The sequence below is a fragment of the Ambystoma mexicanum genome, chromosome 2q (genome assembly GCF_040938575.1).
Source record: "Ambystoma mexicanum isolate Mex_15411 chromosome 2q, UKY_AmexF1_1, whole genome shotgun sequence".
Taxonomy (NCBI): Eukaryota; Metazoa; Chordata; class Amphibia; order Caudata; family Ambystomatidae; genus Ambystoma; species Ambystoma mexicanum.
In genome coordinates, this window is record NC_090924.1 from 356,978,144 (window position 1) to 356,993,082 (window position 14,939).

Genomic DNA, 14,939 nt, shown 5'->3' on the forward strand with positions numbered 1-14,939 from the left:
AATCTATATCACACAAAAATATACTTCAGTGCTTTTCACGGTACAGGTCTGAGGCATTTAAACTACTTTGAAGGAGGAGCAAAAAGGCATAGATTAATAAAAAAGAATATTACAGTTACTCTTAGACAATGCAAATAGTTTTGAGTTCACCAAAAGAGACAATTCAATGCAATAGTTTAGGCCAAAGTCAATAGGCTAAAGTCTTGTATGGGATAAAGCAGTTCTGGTAGTTTAAACGGAAAAGTCTTTGCCAAAGTTCTCAGAAGTAGTTTGTAAAAGAAAGATTCATATGTTGGGTCACAAGCTGACTAGGCCTGCAAGTTGCAAAAGTTCCTAGCACATTCGTAGTGAGAGGTAAGTTCTCTCGGTCGGGTTTTCACAGCACCTTACAATGAAGAAAAAGATGCAGCTGAAGACTTCTGTTCCTGGCAGTTCCTGCAGATCTCGCTGTTCCTGAGCCTCGGTTGTGGAGACAAGAGGGAGGACGTCTGGACTCCTGCACTGGGACTTGTCGCAAAGCTGGCAACTTGGCAATTCTTCAATTCCGGTAGCTTTAGTAGAGCACACAAACTGGTGTCCCTCTCCCTGATTGTTACGCTCACCTGGTCTCCATAGGGACACCGAACGGGACTGGCAGGTCTGCTGTTAGATGGCTCACGTGTCTTCTCTGTATCTGTGCCCCCACGATGGTGCGCCTTTGCTTTAAGGATGGCAGGCTCTCTGTCCTGCAGCTGTATGCAGGGGCGCGTAGAGTTCTAGCATCCAGTTACTTCACTGATCACTTCACTGATCCTGTCAAGTCTCAGACAACGTTGGCTCAATGAGTAAGTCTTTACCATTAAAATGGTTAGCCAAAGAGTTCAAATTGTTCAGGTTTTCCCTATGTTGTCTTTCCCTTGTAGGTTTCTTACTGATGTAAAAGTTCGTAGAACGCAGTTATTTTTTCCCAGAAAGGGTAAGTTCGGACCAGCCTTCTGTGATAAGTCTGTATATGCGCTATGACTCGTCTGTGCGACCGACCTGCTGCTCTTATTTTGTAGGTGCTGTAGGACCGCGTGACGAAGATCAGCAGATCGCTAGTAGGAGCAGCCTTTAGGTGAGTATGTCGCTGAGTTAACTGTTTCGAATGGTGTGTTTTCCCAATTTGCGCAACCTGATGTTTCTTCTTTTCATCTGACAGGTGCGGCGACTCGGGCGTGGTGGGCGAACGATGAGCGGTCGCGGGATGGAGGTTCGTTGTTTCCCTGTGAAGAGCAGCTCTCAGGTAGGTGCAAACGAAGCGCTGGGTAGGGATGTGGATCCTTGGTCAGCGCGGCTAACATGATGCCTTTTATTCCTTTGCAGGTTGCTCGAGAAGGAACTGGACTGGCGTTGTAGCTGACTGGCCTGAAGGTAACAGACACGGTGAGCGTTACGCTACAGGAGTGCAGAATAACGCGAAGCGTGTCCTGTACTAAAGGCGTGGTTTATATAGCTTCAGAAAAGTAGTCCCCAGGTAAAGTAGTTCCAGCAACCACACCCAAGTAAATAGTTCCCTAGGCAAGTAGTCCCTTCAGCCTGCCTCAGATTGGCCCACACGTGCTTTACCTTGTTTGAAACTTGCCATGTTGGTAACGGCAGCATGACCAAGTCCAGGAGGCCCCTGAGAGAGTCTTTGGGGCCTTGAAGGCCCTCATGGAAGTCGAAGCCCTGGGCAGGTTGGTCTGCACCTGATGTGTGGGGAAATGGACCGTGACAGCATTCGGTTTCCTGCAGCACTCGGAAGAAAATACAACCAGCCATGCAAATGGTATCCAGGTGGCTTACGGTTCGAGTTGATTGGTCTCACCAACTCAAAGGGAGAATTCGTCCTTGCAGGGTTTCTCCGTCGACATGAACTTAGCGATTCGGTCCTGCAGCAGGGCTACGCCGGGCAAACAAACTGTCCAGGAGTTGCAGCATCCGTCCTCTTCAAGCTTGTCTTCGGTTCTTTCGTTCCAGTGGTCGACTATGCCTTCTAAGCCAAGAGACTCTCCTTTTATCCAGTTTCCTCCCATTCATTCCAGCCTAGCTGCCACTCACCCAGCAGGGTGGCTGTCCTTGCCGGACAGTCAGCCAGCCAATCATGCCAGAGTGCATTTGGGTCTCCTAGGAGACTAAGCGCAGGGAGTTTCGGGCACCTGCCTCACTTCCGACCCACCCCAGACACTCGGGCGCCACAGGCGGTCTTTACTCCTGAAGCCCGCCAAAGGCGAAGGAACAAAGGGACCAAACCTGGTTTGGCGCGCAGAGGCAAACTCTAGAAGGACCTTTCCAAAAAGAAATGGCGAAAAAAGAAGACCAGAACCTGTTTAAACAAAGGGGGCTCAGACGCCACCTTGAAAAAGAGGTCTCCCGCGATTTAACGCTACCGGTGTTCACGGTCGGGAAAAATCATGATAGTTCGTTGTAAAACCACTGCCACCAGCCATTTCGAGAGGAAAGGGTAGCATTTGACTCCACATGAGTTTCTAGACACGGGATGCTAGGTATCCCCTCCAGCACTCTATAGTAATATAGTGTGTGCTGGATTTAGGAATTTGAAAAGACTAGTAAAGTCAATTTCACTTGACTTTCTCTAGTTTATCCCAGAGAAGGTATTTAAACCTTGGGAAGGCTTCCCTGTGTCAGTGCACTGAGGGTGCTGTGACGCACATGAAAAGATGATGCCTATGGAGTTGTCTAAAACTCCATAACCAAAGAAAACACGAGAGTAAAACACACACCAAATACATGAGAGAGTGGGAAAAAAGACTCACTCTCTCTCTCCAGGTAAAAAAATCAAGTCCTCAAAATCCAGCAAAGTTTCTGGGGGTTTCTAAGGTGAAGGGAATTGGCACATTTATGAGAATTCTTCGTAACATGGCCCAGGAGCTGCAGTGCTGGGCCGTTCGTCAGGAGTTTCCTGTCCCTTTCCACCTGGTGGGCACCAAGAACCCCATTGCAGACTTGCTCAGCAACGAGCTACGTTCTTGCCACGAGTGGGAGCTTTGCCAGGACCATGTGGATATTCTGATCAGCGAATGCGGTCATCCCCTGATCGACCTCTTTGTAACGGCAGCAAGCTCCAGTGTCAAGAGGTTTGCCAGCAGCCGAAAACCAAAGGGGATGCTTGCTCGCTCCCGTGGGAGGGACTCTTCTTTTATACCTTCCCTCCGTTACCATTACTGCTACAGGTGATCAGTACACTCTGTGTCACTGCAGGATGATACTTGTTGCTCTGGCGTGGCCGCGACAGATATGGTATCCGGACCTGCTACCCCTGTCGAAGGCGCCACCCATCAGGCTGCCGCTACTTTCCGATCTTCTTGCCAGAGAAGGTGGAGAGCTTGTACACCGCTATGGACCAATTTGATCACATTATTTTTATTGCATGCCATTTCTGACCTAATTTCATATGCTCTATTTGACCTACCATACATTTTGACCTTATTGTTCGCTTACCTGATAGTCCTTTCTGGCTAGCCTTGCAGCCTTGGGAACCCACTTTCATCATTGCAACCAACAAGAAAATGAAAGCGGACCCCATTTTATAGTGTGCAAGGCAAATCGCAGACCTTCCTCAGCTTAATGATGATACACAAAATGCAATTCCCTTTGGTCATCAACTGCCAGAAGGCAGAGAGACCTGCAGAATACCTTGCATTGTGCCACAGTATTAAACCCCCAACTGCCAAGAGCCATACAAAGCGACCAAACAATGCAAGGACATTAAAGCCCTCGACCAAGTGGACAAAAAGTAATTAATGATGCAGTACTCATCTGTGTATAATTGATGTCCAAGAAATACAGGGAAACTGTCGAACATCGCTTTACTGAATTGTTTCTAGCGCTGGCACTGCAGGCACAAGCGCACCCGGTGCAAAACAGCCTGAAGCAATCAATGCAAATCAGTGATATTGAGCCACCCAGGCTGTGGCGACGATGGGATTCATCTGGGCACTGCATCTATGTGCCATCAGTGTCATGCCATACTGTGGGTGCCAGGAGGAGGCAGGGCATAGGTAAAAGGAAGAGGGGTGGCAGGCCCAGCTCCTGGGGCATTTTTGCCAAGCAGAGGCACAGGAAAGAAGAGGCTACACAGGCTCAGTGTTCTAGTCCCTGTACTTTCTTTCACATGTATTTCAATAGTTATAATGCGCATGTAATTACATTGTACATGCGGCAATGGTAAGGAAAACACAATCAAATTGTTTGGGCATTTGAGCTTTGGAAATTTCCATCAGTGGCAATCTCATTGCAATCAAACAACCCATATCCTCTACACCACGACCCAGCGTCTCTGAACCTCAGGGCCTGGCTCCTGCAGCTCTGGAATTTGGACATTATTCTTTGCCAACAGAATGTAAGGACATCCTGGCCAAAGCCAGAGCCTCTTCCACATTAAAGTGCTACAAACATAAATGGAAGCGATTCTCTGTATGGTGCCAGGTGCAGAATAATACCCCTCTGCATGTCACGGCCCCCGCAGCTCCTGCCATACCCGCTTTCCTTGGCCAAGGCTGTACTGGCTCACACCTCCATCAAGGTGCACTTGACTGCCGTATCCCGTTACACCTGGACACCAGGTAGTCCTTCCCTGTGTCTCAGACTTGTCAAAGAGTTCATCAGGGGCCTCTTCAGGACTTTAATGCTAGTGAAGGTAACGGCTCAGGCTTGGGACCTCAATGTACTATTGACTAAACTCATGGGGGCACCATTTAAACGAATGAATCAGGTTCCCCTGAAGTTCCTCTCATGGAAGACTGCTTTCCTTGTCACAATCACTTTGGCCAGATGGGTCGGGGAGCTTCAGGCCTTTTCCTGCAAACTGCCATATGTATTCTTCCACGCTACAAGGGTGGTGCTGCGTACACACCCCACTTTTATGCCGAAGTGCTGTTGGAGTTCCACTTCAACGACCCTTTGGTGTTACCGGTTTTCTTCCTGGATCCTTCGTCACCAGTGGAGAGGATGTTGCTCGTGCCTTGGAAGTTTTATGTGGTGTGTTAGGCAAGATTGTACGTAGTAACCCTGTGGGGGACTACGCCAGTCTTGTACTCTTTGTATTGGGTAACCCACCTATTGGTATAGGTCTGTACTACACAAGACTGAGCAGCCAGACTCCTCTTAAGAGGGGTAAATGCGAGCTGTAGCGCTGTAACATTGAAATCCACAAATACATGTATACAAATAACACTTACACTCAAGGTTTTCTAGTAAAATAATTATTTATTTAAAGGCCAGTTTAAAATAAGCCTTCTTTAAAAAGGGCAATATGCAACAATAAAAATACACTTCATAACACTTTCTTAGAATCAAAGTAAGCAAGTAGATATTCGTTAGTGATGCTTCATACACACTTCCTACACCCTGAGGTGACTTCAATTGCTAAGACAGTATTGGCATTTAGAGATCACTTTTTGTACTTTGTAAAATTATGAGTTTGTGGAAAAGGAAATGGTTAGGCAGGGGAAAGGGTTAACATGTTCTCAGAGCATGTGAGCACTTTTCAATCTCCCAATGAAGTGTAGCTTAGATCTTGCCCAGAAATACAAGTTAAACTTATGCACCACCTATGAGGGACAGTTAGAATCAAAGTCAGTGGGTCAGAAGAGTCTGCAGGGAGCCGGGACTGCCAAAATCAATTTGAACAATGTCTATGGAGCTGAGACACTTCTTTAGATTGCACAAATTCTTGCACAATGTTTTTAGAGAGTTTGTAGAAAACGAATCACTGTTGGGCCACAAGCTGTTAGGCTTGTGAAAGACAGAGCTGAGATCAACTCTGCAAAAAGCAGCTACTGCAAGTCTCCAGTGAGATAATGCAAGCTACAGACAAGAGTTAAGTACCCCTTAGTCACGACAGTACCTTAGGTATGAAGAAGAGGGTCCAGCTGGCTTCTCTTCTGGTTGCAGTCTTGCAGATACTGGGTTCCTGGGCCTCAGTCGTGGGGATAAGAAGGACGATGTCTGGAGGAGAGCTACAGGCTCCTTTCAGTTCAGCAGCACTTTGCGGTTTCAGCTAACGGCAAATAGCACCACCGCAGATCTTTGACACTGGATGGGCTTCCCTTGCTTCTGGAGTCCAGCACTCTGGAGAGGTGACTCTGGCTTGGGTCGTCCTGTTCCGAGATCTTCCTCAGGCTCTTCCTGGAGCTCTGGTCCGGCTTAAAGACGATGCACTCAAATACAGATTTCTCGAGTCCTGGCACTCTGTTCCAGCAGCAGCAAAGAAGTACAGCCAGTTGGGGAAGGTCCTCCAGCAAAGTTCGTCTTTGGGTTAGTTGGTCCCACTAACCCAAGGGAAGAAGTTGTCCGTTCTGGGGCTTTTCTAGTCGTTTCTGAGTTTGAGCTTCAGCACTGCAGCAGGACTTGATCGGGCAGTTCAACGGTTCAGGAGGATGCAGCAAGCTTCTCTCCGCGATTCCTTCTGATGTTTCGTCCAGTGGTTGACTCTTGCCTTCAGTTCAAGAAGCCTTGGCTTTAATCAGGTTTCTTATATTCAAGCACAGCCTAGCGTCACTCACACAGCAGGGTGGTTGTCCTGCAAGGACAGCCAGCCAATCGAGTTTCGGGCACCTCCCTTGTTGCCTGTCTTGCCAGGCGCACTGGAGCCAGAGGCGGGTTTTAGTACTGAAGCCCACCAAAGGCAAACCGAAGAAAAGGGTTAAACCTGGTTTGGCGCGCAGAGTAAAACCCAAGAAAGACCTCACAAACAAGAAATGGTGAAAAAAGACCAGGGCCATTTTGACAAATGGTCACTCATGGGTGCTATACTGCAGCAGAGAATTCAGCCTGCCGTAAAAACGCACAAGGGCAGGAAAATTAGCCACTGCCACCAGACATTAAATGTAGTGAGGGTAATATAAAAACTGTTACATGAGTAAGTAGGAAAAGGGAATACTAAGTAACCCCCTAGCACTCCACATAAGATAGGTTGTTCTTGAAGGAAAAAGGTACGTAAAGTCAATTTCACTTTACTACTCTTTGGAACAGTAGTTCACCCAAGAGAAGGTATTTAAACCTTATGAGAAATCCAAAGGACTTCTCTGTGACACTACACTGAAGGTGCTGTGTGTCCCAATACAAAAAGCAGATGCCTATGGAGTGACTACAAAAACGACCAAAACACAATTCCAAATCAGATCAAAATACTTGAGGGTGAGAAAAAGGTCTCACTCCAGGAAAAAAATCAAAAAGTCCTAAAGTCCAGCACAAGAGCTGAGGGTCTCTTGAGGTTGAACGGAATTAGCACAGAAGTGAGAATTCTCCCTAACATGGCACGCACAAAGAGTTTTCAGAAGACTTCTCAGTTAGTCTATTTTGGACCCGTGAATCACTGAAAGGCCTTGTCGAAGGCTTCTATTTCCAGGTGGCTCTCCGGCTGCATCATACACTGCTATCGGCTGGCCAACAGGCCACTTCTGGGCCGGCCGAGAGCCCACTCCACCAGAGCCGTTGCAGCAATGACTGCTTTTCGCTCTAGTGTGACTCTGCTTGACATCTGCAGAGCTGCTATGTGGAGGTCCAAGCACACCATCACAAGGTTCTACTGTGTCAACAGGGATTCCAGGGAGGAGTCCCGGGTCGGCCTTGCTGTGCTACACAACCTGTTAACTTGAGGGGAGTCTGTTCTAGGGGTGTGTTTATTGCTTCTGTTGAGCCTTGCCACCTCCCGTGGTTGTGTAAATGTAATGCTGTGTAATTGTTGTTCATGAGCATATGAATCCATGCCAGACCCAATGCTGGAGAAGGTTTAAGTTACTAACCTGTAATGCTTGTTCTCCAGCATGGGTCTGGCATGGATTCACATGCAAACCCTCCCTTCATCCCCTCGGTGGTTCTTCTTGGTTCATACTGCCACTTTTCGTGCTTACCAAATCTGAAGATGGCCACCAGGGGTGGAGCTTTGAGAGAGGACTGTCATTGGATGCGGGCAGTATGACCCAGAGGACAGTGATTCGTTTAGAGTTTAAATACAGTTTTAAAGCTACAGTGAAACTGTGTTTTTTTTCTTTTACAGAGGATATTCTTGAGCATGTGAATCCATGCCCGACCCATGCTGGAAAACAAGAGTTACAAGTAAGTAACTTAAACCTTATCATACCTTGTGAATAGACGTGGGGTAATACTTGCAGTATGTTACACTAAGTATGTGAAGAACGTATATGTACCTATTCCAGTTCTGCTCCCCTTGTACCGACATCCTGTTTGAACTGGGGCAGCTCCTATCTTCATACAAGTGAACACTCCTACATCTCCAATCTTGCATGTTTTTGAGGTAGTTCTCAATTTGCATGGATTCACTTTTTTCCACATATTTCTAACTTTCTTATTCTTCTGTTTGGGAGAGCAGCACCGGAACAAAACAAGACCATTGTAAGCCAGCCTACGCCTGCCAACTGTAATAACAGCACTTCTACTGCTACCAGCACTGTTAATAATGCCAAGAGGGCCTCAACCAACTGGCCGCCTCAGCCGCAGCCCTTGCCTCGATATCCACCCCGTGAAGTACCACCCAGATTTCGACACCAGGAACAGAAACAGCTTCTGAAGCGTGGCCAGTTTTTGCCTTCTATCGCTGCCAACCTGGGCTCTGCTGCTAAAGTGCTGAACGGCCAGTCAGGGGGCAGCACTGCAAAAAGCCAACAGCCGGTCATCAACGGAGAGGAGCAGATCAGCGAAAAAAAGCAATCAGGTAAAAGAGTAAGAAATATAGAATGTTTTCTGATGAAGGTGTAGATTGCTGCCCATTCTTGGATTTGTGCTAATTTGTATTTTTGAATGTCCGAGCAAGATATGTGGGTGGCTATTTGAAAACCTTAACTAGAAATTCTACTGTTCTATACAGGCACAGAGATGAGTAACCGCTCCGATCCACCATTGACTTTGGCCATCCTTTTGTGTAGTGGATAATTGGTGTTGCGCTTTGTGTGCTCTGCTTTTCAGAGGTGCTGGTTTGAGACATGGTGTCATTTAATTTCCTTCACCGACCTAAACGACTGACGTAAACAGTTTTCATTCCCAAGGGTTACCAGTCTATTTTTACATACACGCTGCAGTTGGCCACTCTTGGGACATCTGCCATTTTGTGAGCTCAGCTGTTGTGCTGACTTGTTAGTATGAATGTGTGGAAAATGTCTCTTGGGGATAGCACTGGCAGGTGGTGATTATTCTAGTTAAGTCAGTCACAATGTTAATGCAAGTGTTTTGAATGAGTTTAACTGTTTATCTCTTTAATGTGGTTTAATGTGCACAGCTCTTTCTCCTAAAGTTTGTTTTTGTTCTGGGCCTTGTTTTGGGAGCCATTGTGTGGGATAGAACTGCATTGTGTTGACAGTTTTCACTGTATCTTTTGTGTTCTGTGGCTTTTCAAATTCCTCTTTTTCTGGATCTGCTCTTAAATTTATTTAAAAAAATGTATTTATCAAGCCATATTGTGTGCTGTAGATGATGAATAAAACAAATTCCTATCAAAACAAGAAGAAATTCCTTTTGAAAGATAACTGCAATTCAACGGTGAGTGCACTTGCAAAGATGAACACCAAACTCCATAGGGTATGTTCAGTACTCTGCATCTTACATTACCTCGGAAATAGTCCAACATATCAGATCTCACTGTAGACCTTGAAATATAGCAGTAGATCAACACACATTGCAAGTACATAAATAATATGAAGAGAAGCAGTGTGTTAATGTAAGCTGGCTGTGTATCCGTTGGCATTAGTAAAGTAGGTAATCAACATTTCCCATTCCATTGAACTACCGCTCTCTTCACCAGCACATGCAGACTGCCACAAAACTTCCCATTCGGTCGTGACCTTAATAACCATTTCTTTTCACCAGTCGTATATGTGTGACGGGTGTGATGCCATCCATTTACGTGCTATTGTTACTAATGTCAGTTTGAAATGAAAAAAATGTACGATTCTTCTTTCCTTGGCAGAGGGGGTGCAAGGCCCAACAAGCGCACCTGGATCCCTCGGTCTGATCTTTCCCATTGCTTACCCCAATGCACCCACTGCCTCCATCTAAATACTTAAGCCCTTGTGGGCACAGCCATATTTTGCGAACACATTCTTTATTAGTGCATTGATACTTTGGACAGCCGACCCGTTGGTGCAACCACTGTGGTGTCGCATGGTCTTTGCAGTGCACTTTTTTGGATCTTCCTTAAACCTCAAATTTCAGGCAAATGTTTGTATGCATAAAAAGGCTTTCCGCAATTCAGCCTTGTGTAATTCCTTACCCAGGTCATGCTCCCATTTGTTTTATATCTTAATACGTGGCAGAGAACTCTGCTTATATAGTGCCTCTCACAGTGGCTATCAGTTTGGCACTTGGTTCCTGCTCCAGCATAGTTGCTGATAGGTGTGACACTGTAGATTTGCCTGTGAAAATTGGTCAGTTGTCCCTCACATCCTTAGCAAGTTTGTGAAATTGCTGAAGTAACTTTGGGGAAATATAACTGGCTCATAAACTTTGCACCCTGGTATAGATTGCACAGTGCATGCATCTGGCATCTCTCTATGGCTGCATGGTAATGGATTGGACAGTTTTGTCAAACCTGGGCAGAAATCAAATGGGACAGTAGTTCAGCATATAATGTGCTGCCCTAAATTTTCTTAGACCTTTTCCCAGATTTCCCCTCCTAGAATTACCTAATATGAGAACATTTTTTTTTTAACCCCTCCTCCGATAACAGCAAGATGCCACCTGACTGCCATCCCTCCTAACAGTGTCGCTTCATTGGTAGCCAATGCAAAAATAATTTTGATAGCTTGGTTACTGAGGCCAAAGAATAAAGTTAAACATTTTGGAGGCCTCCCCCCTGCCTCATCAGGTCTTTTCAGAATTTTCAGAGCAATACAACTCCCCCATTTACCCAGGCCAGTCTAGCAAGTAGTACATCTATTTTCCTGAAACCTTTAGGTGGAACTCATACCATGGTCCCAGTAAATGCATGGAGAAACCTATGCAGAACCATTTTGCATAATGCCAATCATGGATAAATATAGGCCCAGCCAGTATGTAGTTGATGTAGCAACCCCTTTCAATGTTTTAATGTTCTACTCCAGGAGATACAAGACACAGTAGTATACCCGCATGTCCAAGTAAGTGAATAGTGCAGGTGTCCAGAATAAGGGCACCTCCAAGCACAATGAACCTTCTGCTCCAGAGGGACCCCAAGGGGAACAAGCAGGACTTGCCCCAGTTTATCAGCAGAGCTCTGTAAAAACTCCTCAATTATTTCTAATGCTAAGGGCATAGATTGCTCTGGGTCCCAGAGAAACCAAGAAATAAGTCTTCTGCATATTCCACTACAAGCTCCTGGCCTGTGACCTAAATACCCCTCCCTGGCAGGCACTGATGCAGGCCGCCAACAGTTGCATCATGAGGGTGAAAAAAAGGAGCGCCGAAGCTCTGCCAACTATCTGCCTTACCAACCACTCACTGGATGCCAACTTTAAACACACCCTAAAATTGTCAGTCTCCCGGACTGAAATGACATCCATCCATCACTCTTGTTGTCCAATGCATTCCCACTCAACATCACCTCTATCCCACAAGACAAGTGACAGAAGCCGACCTCAAGCCCTAGTCCACCTTGTCCCCTCGACAATTGGAATAGAAGACTTGCGACTCGCCTAGCTACATGTAAGCAGTACCTATAAACAACCCTGCTGATCACGTGGAGGAATGCACACCTCAGCTTGAGAGCCACCACCCCCGGCACCATGAGAACGCTTCAACATCCCCTCCCAGCCATTTATTGCAAACACAACGCAAAGACAACTTTCGCCCCTGAGCCCAACATCCTCAACTGCGTTGCCACATGCAACTCTCATGCCTCCTTCATGACATCTTCCCCAGCCATCATCCATACTAACACCACCCTAGATACAGCTGCCATAGCAAGAGCCAAAGCCTCCACAATGCTGAAGCCCTCCTCCCCTGCTAGTCCAGAACACAAACCTAACAAGATTATCTCCACCTCCAACACAAAAGCGAACACCACAACACACCTCACAGGAGCGCTAATTAATGCTAGATCCCTCCTTGCCCTTGACATATCCAACCTCATCACTACCAACAAACTGGACTTCCTAGCAATCACGCAAACATGGTCCATCCAGCATCCCGGACAGTTGCACCCTCTTCAGGAAAGACAGACCGGTAGTCAAAGGAGGTGGAGTAGCCTTTATTACTAAAATCCTCCTACCCATTCGAGAAATCCCAAACCAAACCATCAGCTCAGGCGAGCTGCTCTTGATCCAAATCGTCTTATCTGCTACAGCCACCCTTACGATCCACTTAATTTACAGAAACCCAGGCCCGCTGTACTCCTTCGAGGAAGACATTGTGCAACTCCTCTCCACCAACACAAAGCCCTCCTCCAAAATAATCTTCCTGGGAGATGTGAACTTGGGCCTAAACGACCCATCTGATTACCATGCACACACCCTAGCTAACACCATGGAATCCCTAGGCTTCTCCCACCTGATCTCAAGCCCCATGCGTGATAAAGGCTGCACACTAGATTGGAAGACATCCACTGCAACACAAACATTCTAACCAGCGATCCTTGCCCCTGGTCAGACCATAATGTTATCACCTTCAATATTACTGAGACAGCTCAATCTGAGGTCTCATCCCAACCAACACACGAAAACACAGACCCCACCACCATGGTCGAGCTGTACAACCAAACCTTCCTCAAAGCCATCAATAAAGTAGCACCTCTGAGCATCCACCAACTCAAATCAAGTGCCCACCTTAATTCGTGGTATACCCACACTCTTAAAACCATGCCCTCCTCTAAAAGAGCAGCAGAGACTGCCTGGTTAAAAATACCTTCAGACGAGAAGAAACCGCACTTGGCAGCCCTTTCCAAAAAGTACAAACTGCTATTCTGCCAACCTAAAGCGCCACATACAACAGTAGAATTGAAGAGGCAAGTTTGGGCACAAGAGAGCTCTTCGCTATCTTACGTGAGCTTGAAATAACCAGCTCCCCCACCTGATATCGCCACAAAAGATCTCGGCTGGTGCAATAACATCCAACTCACTCCTCAACAAAATGTCCCTACTCAAACAATACCACTGCAACAAAAACAAATAAATCACAACACCTGACCAGCCCAAAGACCAGCGTCCCCTCACCCCTCCCTCAATCCCCTGGTTCGAATTTACCCCAGTCACAACCATTGAAAGTACCAAGATTATTAAAGGATTGAAACCATCAAAATGCCAAGGGGACATTTGTCCGGCTACCCTCTGAAAGGATTGTGCTAATGAGCTTGCCCCTTTCATCACAGCACTGATCAATAACTCCTCAATTGGAAACATCCCAGAGAATCTAAAAGAAGCCTGGGTACCTCCCCTCCTCAAGAAGCCCACACTAGATGCCAACATTCTCACCAACTACTGCCCCTCACGACCGTAGCCTTCCTCCTCAAAATACTAGACAGAGCAGCCTACCTGCAAATCCAAAGCCATCCTGAAACCCACAATCTCCTCGGCATCCGCCAATCAGGCTTCCGCCCCGGTCATGGAACGGAATCAGCCCTCCTGGACTTAACAATCTAAATGGATGAAAGTAAAGACAATGGCAACATGACCACCCTCCTCTTACTGGACCTCTCAACAGCCTTTGTCTTGGTCAATCACAAAATCCTTTGCCAACACCTCTCCCCAGCTGTCCATTTCTCGGCCATAGCCTGGATAGAGTCCTTTCTATCTAACCGCACTATGACCGTGTTCTCCACCTCAGCGGCAGCCCCGCCTTCCCCAGTAACCTGTGGAGTGCCTCAAGGCTCATGTGTCTCACCGACCCTATATAATATCTTCAAGAAACCCCTCTTTATGCTCCTTGATGACCTGGGTGTCACTTAAACTAACTACACGGACAACACCCAAATCCTCCTACCCATCTCTGGCAACTACGATACTGATTCGAATTCACTAAACAAACCATCTAGACCTGGATGGCACAACACAGACTATGCCTAAATGATGAGAAAACCGAACTACTCCTTATTGGCACACAATCTCTGCTAAACACGCTCAATAACTTTTAAATCCTTTTCCATCGACGGGAACATAATCACTGTTGCCAAAGAGGTAAAAACCTTAGGAGTATATTTAGACCCCACGTTATTGCTAACTAGATAGGTAAACGCTATTGCATCAGCAGCAGCATACATTGCGTAATTGATCAATGTCTGCAGGCCATTCCTTCCACCGACAGCTGTATCACATTTGCTAGAGCCCTCATACTATCCAGGATTGACTACTGCAACTCCCTCTTTTCAGACACCAGTGCCCTCAATGTAAAGAAACTTCAGGTCATTCAGAATAACGCCGTAAGAGCAGCTCTAAACATCTCAAAAAAAGACCATGTTTCCTCAGACAGATGCAACATCCACTGGCTCCCGGTACAAGAACTCATCATGTTCAAAACTCTAGCATTGATCCACAAATGTACCTCAAACACTGCCCCTACCTACCTGTCTAGAAAAATCTCCAAGGCCCAATCCTTCAGACCTAACCAGGCTGCCTATTCGCAATTTACTAATCATTCCTAGATACAGGCGACAGAAAGCAGGGGGAAGCAGCTTCCCGGTAATCGCGGCTAAACCCTGTAATGCTCTCCCTCTAGCCTTAAGATCTGATGACTCCTTGTCCTTCTGCAAAGGCCTCAAAATCTTGCTCTTTTCACAAGAAAAATTTAACTTAATCCGACAAACTCTTTGCACCGCCTACCCCACCCTGACCCGGATCAGTAACTTAAATCTAGACAACATGTATGTACCATTTATGCTGATAACTATTATAACCACTACCTGTAAACTAATGTACTACCTATGTCTGTAACCTTGTTTAACCAAGTGTAACGACTGCCTTTATGTAAACCAGCACTCAGATGCCCTGCGTTCA

At 46.4% G+C, this 14,939-nt stretch overlaps 1 protein-coding gene across 3 annotated transcripts in view; it reads left to right on the plus strand.

Moving 5' to 3' along the window:
- Positions 1–14,939, plus strand: part of TNRC6A (trinucleotide repeat containing adaptor 6A) — an 853,894-nt gene that overhangs the window by 235,579 nt on the left and 603,376 nt on the right. For all 3 annotated transcript variants that reach the window (XM_069647380.1, XM_069647382.1, XM_069647381.1), the window contains exon 5: positions 8,357–8,698. In XM_069647380.1, coding sequence (XP_069503481.1) covers positions 8,357–8,698 — 342 coding nt within the window. The remainder of the gene's footprint in view (positions 1–8,356; positions 8,699–14,939) is intronic.